General features: G+C 37.0%; 1 protein-coding gene across 1 annotated transcript in view; it reads left to right on the top strand.

The window, feature by feature from the left end:
- Positions 1-540: 540 nt before the first annotated feature.
- Positions 541-12101, top strand: part of LOC150089463 (nuclear hormone receptor FTZ-F1-like) — a 519322-nt gene continuing 507761 nt past the window's right edge. The window contains exon 1 of the mRNA XM_090389506.1: positions 541-865. Coding sequence (XP_090245632.1) covers positions 748-865 — 118 coding nt within the window. The 5' untranslated portion in view covers positions 541-747. The remainder of the gene's footprint in view (positions 866-12101) is intronic.

Consider the following 12101-nt stretch of genomic DNA (forward strand, 5'->3'; position numbering starts at 1 on the left):
CTTCCGTTTTCTCACACTCAGCTTCACTGGTAGCGTTGCTTCCCGGTTGTACAGCCAGTTAAACATGGCATTTCCTGACTATCTCGCGGGCTTCTCGTCCCGCTCGTGCAGTTCCGATGCTAGCGAGTTCTCGTAAGTGGCAGCAATGTATGTCTGTTGCAGCAGCTGGCGATGACGCTTGCTGCACCACGTGACTAGTGTTTATTCTGTCGCTTACATCAACGAGTAATCTTCGCGGATATTTCCAGGAAAATTGACAGATCTTTGCCTTCTCCTATTTTGAACTGGCTCTGTTATCGAGTACATTTAGCCACAATAAACGCTCCTATACGGTTTTAAGATTTGAAAATGTTAGCATAAACGCCGAGGTGTGACCTAATTTTGTTGACGTAAGCGACTCAACCAACCCACTTTTGCGCCTGCTCACATCTAGTCGACAGGGAAGTTTTTCTTTTTTTTTTTTCTTTTCTTTTTTTTTTGTGGAACTACTAAGCCTTGCCCTTGATCTGCAAATCGACCTGTGTGTTGCCGTACAGGAGGTTGACGGAATCTTTCTGAGTCGTCCGTTATCAACCAGCAGCCTCAGGGTAATTAGTGTATTGTCTTATATATCGTTGTCGTTTGAGGAGAAAGTTTGGTTATTTTCTATGTGAACTCGGATGTGTGAACTTGGCTTGGAACTCGCAACGTGCTACTGAGTGACATCGGACAAAGGAACGCTACCGTAGTGGCGGTCGGAGGAAAGCGATGTTTACAGATGGGTCGGGACCTGATAGCCAAGCCCAAGGTGAAAACATGAGTACAAGCGACAGTAGCGTTCCGGCCACCAGCTCCCAACCGACAACGGTGGAGTCGGACAGTACAGGTAAGAACTCGGGAATGTCGGCATTTTGTAAAAGGAGAGAATAACGAAAGTAACGCTTAAACGGCCTTGATGGAACTGAGTAGGCGGCAAAATTATTTTCAGTACTATATTCCGTTATATACTTAACTTTTAGTATCCCTAACCATGACACAAGAATTGTCTTTTACTTCCTAAAATTAAATCAGTATATTCATTTAATTTTAGTGAGAATCTCGTTTTATTTCAATGCCTACATTATTATTTCTTGTCACTTTGTTTTAAGCTTTTAACGAATATTAACAAAACACCAGACACTTTCATACTCAAATTAACCTTTGCATGAAATAATCCTTGTCTTTCAATTATTGCTTCTGTTGATAATTATACAAATAAGTTTGTTTTGCTTCAAAACACTAGTCACACGTGCTTTTCTTTACGCATAAATATCTGTAAAATTTTTCACCAAAACTTAACTGTCCTGGTGACTGTTTATTATTGCCTAGCAAGTGACTTAACAGGAAATAGTGCGGGTACATGTGCGCCAGTACGCATTTCACCTGTCGAATCGTTTCCCCAAATCATCAAGGTCATCAACAGTCAAAGGGGTTCTTGCCGTATGAACAACTAGATTAATGTCAGAGAAATCGTAAATGATTGTGCATAGGATCCTGATTTTCTGCTGACAAACTCAAATTTGAAAGGAAAAAAAATAAATAATTATAAATCATAGGTATGTCAAGGTCATCTTTGATGCCGAAGACTTCTATTAGCAAATGATTACATGTTTGGGCAAAGCAATATTTTTAAAGGTGACCTCAGTTGAAACAATATTTTTCTATCGACAAAATAATTGATATTTGAAGGTTATTTTAATTGATCGCTCAAGTTTTTGGCTGGTTTTTAAGCGTTGTTTTAGACATGCAGACATGCTTAATATTCTTTTTATTTTTATAGAAATTTAAATAGTTATCCAGTAAAAAAATCAGGAACCAAAGTATTTATATTCTAGACTGATTAACAGCCTGTCGCATGTCATTTGAGTATTTTAAATGAGAAGGAAGCGGGATACCCTAAGTGATGGATGCTAGGCACATGATTAAGGGGAGAGAGAGAGAGAGAGAGAGAGAGAGAGAGAGAGAGAGAGAGAGAGAGAGGTCTTTATTTCCATGAGTCGTGTTTTCTCCGGATATCCTCTGTGATTACTAGTATTTATCGATATTTTGGTGTGAGGCTTAACCGAAAACTATGGAAAGATGAACTAGTTACATATATAAATATAGCTTTTTTGATTAAGAGAGTTCCAGTTACATTGCAGTTTATGAATACTGTAAAGACTTAATCCTTCCTCATATAAAGAACAGCATATTTAGTATTGAGAAAGCAAAAGGTAAATTCCAATTAACATACCATGCTGATCCTGACATTAGTTTAAGACCATGTACATGAAAAGAATGTACAGGTTTCATATCGAATTACGTTAAGTTGGTGAGATACTGTGGTCAAATAGATATATTTATTTTACAGCATTGCCTGATATTTCTGGCCCAGCCAAACAAAATCATATTCATTTTGGCTTGCCACTAGTTAGCAATGCAGCTATAATACCTACACAGATCCTTTTTTCCCACCTTCAAGAGGAGTTTATCTCAAGAGAAAGAATTTATTATATGATGGCAATAAATGGCATTATGTTGAAGAACCTTCGCGACACAGATACACACTTATCTCTATTTTGATTTCAGACGAGCTCAGTCAGCAACAAATAAGTCACAGGCAGATTTGACCGTTTGCTATTTATTATATGTTTCTTATCCTTTTGTTTTTCTGTAAGACTCATCGTGATAGTTTCTCCCCAGAGAGTCTATCAATGATTATTACACATATTGCGAACAAGACGAATTCTGAAAACTTACTTATATTTATGAGAATGCCAAAATTCAGAGAAAATATTATGCGTACTGAACTGGTTGAAGCGTTTCATATTTACTTTGTGAAAAGACACACCGAATCTATAAACATCATGATGTTTTAGAACAGTTACATGAAGAAATGTATTAAACTTCATGTTCTCAGCTACTCATCATTACGAAAACATTGGGTACATCTTTGCCTGACATTATCAAAGCTGCAGTGTAATTCATTTAATAAGAAGAAATTTATTTACTTTTCATATCTAATTACAGTATATATAATTTTTTTCAGCCATAAGTCAGCATAAGAATAATTGAACCCAGAGTGGAGCTCCTAACTTGAAAATATAATTTTCTTATTAAACAGATCTCTTCAGATTTGGATTTTTTTTAAACTTTGTAACCAGTACAAAAACTCCATCACACATCAGCCAGAAATTACAGAAATATAACTTTTGGCATTTTCGATGTCACTGCTTTTCAAAATGGACTGACTCCCCCCCACACACACACACTGCTCAAACAGTAAGAAAGTATCAAAAGCTTACTGTAGTCAGGTCTCCCCGCGATTATTACACAGATTAGTTTTGCATTTTTGTCAGCTGTGAACTGGAATATTTCACAAAATTTGACTAAGTATCTTAGAAAATTGATATATTATATCTGTTTCTTATTCTTTCGTTTTTCTGTTAAAACTTTCATTCTGCTAGACTCTCCAGAAAGTCCACCAGTGATTACACATATTGCGAACAAGATGAATTCTAAAAATTTATTTATATATAGGAGAAAAGAATTAATGTTACAGGAGTAAATTCTGTCTTACAGACAACTTTTTTTTAAAGTGTCTTGCTTTTTGAGATAAAATGTATATTGCAGTATGAGATACATAGCTTACTGCAGTAAAATACTCTAAGCTTATTTCTCTTTCTATTCCAATCGAAGGAAAATAGTGCAAGTCTAATTTCAATAAGTATCTTCTGTCTTGTCAACCTACAACCCACACACATTACTAAGTACTGTGAGTTCTAATACCTTGCCTGTTTGGACTTTTCAAAAAAAAAAAAAAAAGCCAGGATTCAGTGGGCCCAGGTGTAAAATATAAATATGAGGCCATCCTTATACCTCGTAGTGGGCCCAGGTTTACTGCACGCACATAGCGGGTACACTCCTGAAGTGCAACGAATTCAGCAAAGTTGAAACAGAACCTTAAAAGACCAGAGAGAAAAACTCAGGGGCATTAAAAAAGACTACGGATGTTCTCCTCCTGAAGACATAAGGGAGGTCTCTAAACGTTAGTTAAAATGTTTTAAAAGGCAGCACCCCACTCAAAATTAAACCATGTACCCGGGTCCCAAGGTATCTCCGCGCAGCCATTAGAAGCAGCAGACGCTGACCATATAGTATTGATAGTCTATACTGTTATTGCCATTTACTTCCAGGGTCATTGCAATACCTTAATCCTGTCAATAAGCAATTCACCTTTCCCCCCCCCCCCTTTCTTTCCTTCCTTTTTTTTTTAAATCAAGGAAAGGCGTAAAAATACTGTATATGTATACACTGAGTGATCATGAATTATGACCACCCCTATTAAAACTGAATGCGACCTGTCGACCACGTGAGGTACGAGAGTGCGCAGTCAGTCGACCTACGTAGCATAGATAAGGTGTCAGTGGTTCAGTAGGTAGTAAAATTCCGAGCGTGATGGGTAAAAGGAAGGATTTATCGGACTTTGATAAAGGACAGATTGTGGGAGCTCGACGAGCTGGTGCCTCGATTTCCCAAACGACTGAACTGGTGGGGTGTTCGAGAGCCGCCGTTGTTAAAGTGTACCATGACTGGCGTCAAAATGGTCAAACAACGACCCGATGGCAAAACTACAAAGGTCAGCGAAAGGTTGATGTTAGAGGTGGGCGCCGGGTCCGACGACTCGAACATGCGCAGCACTGTTGGAGAGTTCACTACCCAATACAACATGGGCCAACCCAGAACAATATCTGGCATGACCATGCGTCGCACGTATGGATATACCAGCAGACAACCCTTAAAAGACTCGCCTGGTACAAAGAGCAAGCAAGTTGGACGTTAGAAGACTGGAAAGGTGTGCTGGTCGGATGAGTCACGTTATTTACTCCACACCGTGGATGGTCGTGTACGGATTTGGCGTCAACAACATGAGGCTCTTGATCTATCATGCATGGTATCAAAAGAGCAGGCCGGTGGAGGCGGTTGTATGGTGTGGGGCATGTTTCACTGGCAAGAACTTGGATACCTGGTGCATGTGGAACAACGTATCAGTGGTCTCCGCTATCGTCAACTGCTTGCTGACTGTGTACACCCCGCTATGTTACACTTTTTTCCGAATGGCGATGGTGTCTTCCAAGATGACAATGCGCCGAGTCATCGGGCACTTGTTGTGCAGGAATGGTTTGTGGAACACAGTTCTGACTTCCAGCAGTTCTGGCCTCCGAACTCCGCCGATATCAATCCCAAAGAGCACTTGTGGGACACTATGGAAAGGCGTATCAGGCGTCTGGATATACCAATCACCTCCATTGCTGACCGCATTACACACAGCTTGGTTGGCCATACCTCCCGAACGCTTCCGCCATCTTGTTGAATCAATGCCACGTCGAATAGCTGCTGTACTGAGGGCAAAAGGAGGACCTACGAAGTATTAGGTAGGTGGTCATAATTCAGTGATCACTTAGTGTATATTAGCTATACAGTGCAAGAAAGCTACAGACTTTTTTGCTGTCATTGGCCGAAAAATAAAATAAGAAAAAATAAATAAACAAAATACAATAATAAATAAAAACACAAAGCTAAATAAAAATTTCAGTTATCTGTCTTTAGTTATTTTAACTACAGTGCAAGCAGTTACAACTAAACACAGAATCTCATCAGGAGAGGGATTAAGCAAAAAGCAATGGGGTTCGAAGCGTGATGAATCTTCTATAGTTCGATATTTGTTAATTCAATAACTCCGCACCTCTATTTAGATATAAACTACTTGTATTTTAAAGATTAATAACAGAAATTCTCACTTCCCTCCACTTGCCACTCGAAGGAAATTATCATTCCTGATTAGCCCAGGAAAAAGGCACCTTCCTGAATCATATACAATTGTAGGCAGCTGTTGTTTTTTAATAGGGTTTGTTGTTGTTGTTTAATAGAGTTTGTTGTTGTTTAATAGGGTTTTAGGCGCATCAGTGACTAAGGCCATATTGTTCCGTGCATATTGTCTGTAAATTGCGTGCTCTGATGTCGATTTTGTGTTTGCTGGACTAGAAACCTGAGTTTCAGGGAAAAAAAAAACACGCTACACTCGCCTGAGACCGACTAACTCGGCCACGTTGTGAAAAAGGCCTGTTAATAGGCTGCGTTTCCTCCCTATCCTCCCACAAACCCGAAACTATTTACGTATTTACTTTATAGATCTTGTCATCTGCTTTTCAGATCTTCGCTCACACAAAGATTAGATGGTTGTAAAGATCATTTGCTAGCGCATGATTGTTCAAAAGACTAGTAATGTCTGTTTTAATATCACTCTAATGAAATATTGATGGTATTTGCCAAGTTAAAGCTCTCCCAGATGCATTCGCCGTTATATCCTACAATCCAAATATTGGCAATAACCTTTGTCTGTAAAAGAACAGAGTGCTCGTGTTGTAAGATATAAAATGTGGTGATTTGAAATACAGAATGTTAGATAGGTATAGAGATAGCAAATGGACAGATACACAGACATTAAATGACAAAAAAGATCGATATTCGCGCCATCTCTGAACTGTAGCAAAGATTGCACCGTGTATGTGCTCATTTAACGTACTTCGTTGCTTGGATTATGTATTACGTAATCGATGGCGGTATTCTGGAGGTTACAACAACAAAAAAAAAAAAAAAAAAAAAAAAACTGAAAACAGTATCAGAAATATTTAATTTGGAAATGTGTTACATACGTAAATTTCAGTACTTCAGGTGTTTCAGAAGTACTTCTCTTCCGCAAAAAATTGCCATTACTTTTTTTTTTTGGGGGGGGGGGAAGAAGTAGGCATAAAAACTACGTAGTATGTGTACCAGTGTCGACATGCGGCCCTTGCAAAATGAACCATTCTTTTATAGCTCGATTTGTCGAGTTCAGCACTGTTCTTTGAGATATGCGTGAATTTTATACTTATTTGGATTCGATCCAGACACAGCTTATGAAATGCAATTATATTTTACATTATAAGGAGTGCAAAATGTTCGCTCGCTACCACTTATCTCATTACAGTCCCCTTACTTTCTTCAACAATTCACAATCACTTATTTATAATTTGGCGTGATTTATTAATCATGTGAAAATTCTATTCTTAAATATTGTAAAATTGGCGTGTGGCTGCAATTTACGTTATATTCGGGGATGGAGTCTGGGATATTTAGCCAGAGGTACACTCCAGTGAAATCGACGAAATCTGAATTGGGTTCATCCTTGCAATCACAATGAACTCGCGATGGCTCACTAAAAAGTAATTTTTTAAAAATTACTTCATTAAACTCTAACAGTTATTTTACTCATTATATAAAAATGTTTACTGATCACAGCAGGGCTAAAAAATGAATATTCAGCTATATACAACTTTGTTGACATCCTATATTTCTCTTATCCGTGGAGGGTACCTAGATGACAGGGTAATGGTACCTAGGAAGTACCTATGGAGGGTACCTAGATGATGTACGTAAACTCTCAAAACTGAACTCAATGTCATCTGATCAAAAAAAAAAAAAAAAAAAAAAAAGATTTCCTACCACTACTTTTGAAAGGGAAAAAAAGACAATGGCTGGAACTAAAATGTCCTACTGTGGGCTGTCGTATCCCTTATACATATGATGAGTGATCTGACACACTACTTTGAAATTACACGTCATAGTCTTTAAACCAACCTGAAAGAGAAGGAGAAGCTGCACAATGTGACCATGACCATTTTTTTTTTTTTTTTTTGTTACTTGTGTATTATTTCAAAATATATAAAAGCAATACAGCTAAAACAAACTGTGTGTATTATATACACACACTTTGCTTTAGCCGTATTGAACCGAATCAATGCCACCTTTGGCAGTGTCATTTCTATGATGAAACACGAACCAGATTCAATATTTTATTTGTGTCAGTTGTTGAAAAATATGTGTTTATATGATTATGATAGGGTTTTCCAATTAAAATGCCGCCCAGTTTTTTTATTATTGAATGTCTCTTGGCATTAAAAAAATGATCTTGACGCAAGTTACCAAATAAACAAACTTGGGAAAAACCCATTTTACGCACTGCAGCAATAAATGCTGTGCTACTCTTCAAATATTACTTCTGTCACAATGAAACTGCCCTTTGCCACCAGTGTAAAAATATTTTACTTCATATATAATGAAACCATATGTTCTGCTACTATAGTTATTATGGTATAAATCACTGACACCTGACATATATGCTGCGCTCATTTACCGTGCAATTAATCTGTTAATGTGCAGGGCGCCCTTTTGGTCTTCTAGTTGTCCCGGACGCGAAATAATGCATGAACAAATTTAAAGCTACAATCCTAAATCTTACTTATTTGTCAATATAGTAAAAAATCAGTAACAAATATGAAAAATACAATAATCACGTCAATGCTAATTGACATCATTCAGTTATCATCTATATTTGAGAAGCTTGTTTATGTAAATGAGATCTAAACTGGTATGAGAGTGTAAATAAATGTCATAATGACAGAATTGTACTTTTTATGAATTTAATGAGAATTTATAGATGTTAAATTGCTATCTAACAACCATAATGAATTTAATTCAATCTAAAATCTGTAAATGCTTCATTCTGGGGGCCAGCGTTATGAATTTGTCACCTTCTTTCTATGCCAAATCACTGTTACAAAAGTGTCACATCATTCAAAATATTACTTTAGTGAACTCATATTGTACATTTTTGTTTAAGACAATTATTGAGGCTTAAGTTTCAGTCACCTTTAATTTCTAAATGAAGGTTTGTCTCCAAAAACAAGAGGATATCTAAGAAGTGGTAGTGTATATTTTTTTTCCTCTTCTCTACCGGCAGTTCGGGTTTTTCACCCCACAAAATCATAAAATGCATGCAATTTTCAGATATATTAATGCTTCATGGCGTTTAGTTTTCACCTTGATTATATAGTAAATTTAATTATGGTAATTTAATTCATAAATTAATGAATATTAGTTACTATATTTTTATGCAGTCAATGTTTAAGTTGTGGTTGCTTTCCTTTATCACTAAAATATAAATTCCTGTTTTTTTTTTTTTTTATGAGATCTTAATATCAACAGGCCGTTGCTTCGACGCATATAACGAACTCTCCAATGTCATTCCACCGAAATTTTGTCTAATCACATTTCCGTAATTTTTTTTTCTTATCTTTTCACAATGGCAAAAAATTTATTTTGATTTCATTGACTTGTGTCAGTTCCGATACCTTCTCTATATTTCCAATTTCAAAACCTGAGTCACACTTGGTCTTTCTCAATGTAAACATCGATGTTCTGTAGGTTTGTTCAACTGTACTATACCGAGAGAGCAATAAAATGCCTGAAATGTTATAAAACATTCCATGAAGCTGCACGTAGTGATGAGTTTGAAGTTTTTAGGGAGACTTAGTGAGGGAAAAAAATCTGCGTGATTTACATATTTTTATAACGTCATTAATGTATTAAATATCTTCGTGCTAGTCATAATTACACTCTTCAGTTGAATTAACTAACTTTATGACGATAGAATAGTCTCCCTTACAGCAAATCGCCTTTCACACGAGTTGATCTTTTATAAGCAGCAGTTTCCTCATTTCTTGGTGCACTTTTGATTTCCTCAGTAGTCTGCTAATACTAGTAGATCAAAGAGGAAATTTAAAGTACAAGGTCAACAAGTAGCGATCAAATCGACTTTTAAAATGACATACAACACGCGGAGTAGTCCATTGGGAACGAAAAGTGTAAGCTAGAATCGCGTTCCATATTTAATGTTTAAATAATTTTGGGTTTCAGTATTTTCATTTCTTTAAAAATATACCGTCGTGTGTTTTGAATGCAGCGACGGTAAAAATAAACAAATTTCTGTTTATACTCCGGGACGACCAAACGGTCAGAGGAGTTTACAAGATACACAGAATACAAGAAACAGCATCGTATTCAGCAGGCTTGAACCCCGGTCACTCAAGGCTAGTGTACTTAAGCACTCGCGCGCCTGACCACTAGGCTACGGCTAAAGGAAATCATGTGCATAGATTGCTAACCCTAATATGCAAAAGTACATCAGTTAATTCCATCGCACTTTAAGAAACTGGAAGAGAATATACTGTATTTACTTTTATGCACATGATATTGATAAATGAACAGTAATAATAGTTTCTCCACAACAACTCTTATTAACACTTACCCTAACCCTATTTCCATTGGATACAAGTGCCGTGTACAAAACTTGATATCTAAATAAGGTTGGTGCTTCATTTAAATACACGAGATTGAACTGGAGAAGGAGGAGGAGGGATTCACTGTTGACCTGTTCAAGGACTGAACAGGTCAACAACTGAACAGGAGGTTGAAGGACTGAAGCCAGGGCTCATTCTTTCAACACCACGATGGCCTTGACTACAAACAACGCAACAACTCAGTTTATGAAAACCGGAGAGGAGTCAGAATTCTACGTAGTTTCTAAAAAAGAACAGCGGTCAATATCTTAAAATAGAAGCCCCCACATACTTAAACCACCTTCTGGGTAGGTATGCCACGTGACTCATAACAAGTGACTGAGCAAGAGACTGAGACAAAGAAAGTAGAGAAATTAAGTACAGTACTTTATAGAATTATTTTTTTTTTATTCTGTTTTCATAACAAGCGTCAGGAGTGTAAATCGTTTCTTTTAAATGCACACAGAATGCCAACTGAATGCATTCCAATCACAAAAGCTAACAGGGCCTCCAGCGAATAGCTGTTAACAGAACGGTGGCTGTTAGACAGAGGATGCCCTCTTGCTTTTTACATTAATCAGTAGGTCACAAACTGAAGCACTTATACGAACAACTAATTGGAATTCATTTTCTCCATCAATAATCCAGATAATCTACTGCAGGGTTTCTTAACTATAGAGGCTCATATTCCTAGGAGAAACAAGGAATCACAGAAAGAGAGGAGAGGCCTCCCAAATTTTCAAAATTGAATTTTCTGACCACGTATTTCAATTAGACAAAGAAAGTCAAAATTTTGTGACAATGGTTTTTCTTCATTACTGAATGAAGGCGTCCTATTATCTCTTTGTCTCCAAAACTTCAATTTCTTCATCTTCTTTTATAACCTTGAACTACCTATTGTTTTTCTTTTTTACTAGAGGAAGCTTGAGAGGCGATGCAGTTATTATGAGGAAAAGTTCCAAAAGCACAATGAGATTTGTTTCCCGAACGGATGAACGTTGGAAAATGATATGACCATGTGATGGGGGTTTGGGAACGGCATAATAATAATTAGAGGCATGTAAAAACATGTTCCTACTCAACCAAAGAGAAAATGGAATCAGGAGAATAGAAACAGGAGAACTTCTGTGTTGTTAAAGACTTTGTAGTTCTTCCAGGCGTGACAAGTTCTCACTCAGTGTTAGCGGTCTCGAACACGGTTTGTGGATCGCTAATGTATAAGGATACACAGGTCAGCCTATGAGCCTAAAGAGCCTTGTGAATTGTGCTACAACTGCTAAACGATTGCTTAACAGCTATTGAAACAGATTCAATAAAAGAAATATATACATAAGCAGAATAATTCTAAAATAGAATATCAGTGAGAAAGAGCCCGTGCGTAGATACTCAAAGCTTAACAGATTTTAGCAATGAGTTAGGAAGAGTGATGGGAAATAGGTGAGAGCTCGAATGTAATCTTCACACCAATAATTTCAGCATGTCACTTATTGGCAGCCATGCTTCAGTTAATTCCAGTTGATGTCTTCAACTGTCGTCGCTATCCTTATTTCCCTAATTTATTCAAGATATCAGACAGTTGGCTATGACATTGCTCAATAATGCAGTCTTTACAAGAAACATCTTTTTAAACCTGTTCATTTTTAATATATGAATTAAAAAATAATGTACGTTCAACCAAAAGAAGCACAGTTTTATAAAGTTATGTAATCTTTTCAACACGGGATCCTCCGTCTGTAAAACAAAGAGTAGAGAAAAGAGTCATTACCTTTGTCTCGTTTAGTCACAATTAGGGAAAGAGGAAACAGCCCACTGCTGCTCTTTGTTTTCTTAAATTTCTTCACTAACAGTTTTATTATATGGAATGCTACAACGCATTCCTTCAGA

Source organism: Mastigoproctus giganteus, chromosome 2 (assembly GCF_048544385.1).
Source record: "Mastigoproctus giganteus isolate SK-2022 chromosome 2, ASM4854438v1, whole genome shotgun sequence".
In the NCBI taxonomy this organism is placed as follows: Eukaryota; Metazoa; Arthropoda; class Arachnida; order Uropygi; family Thelyphonidae; genus Mastigoproctus; species Mastigoproctus giganteus.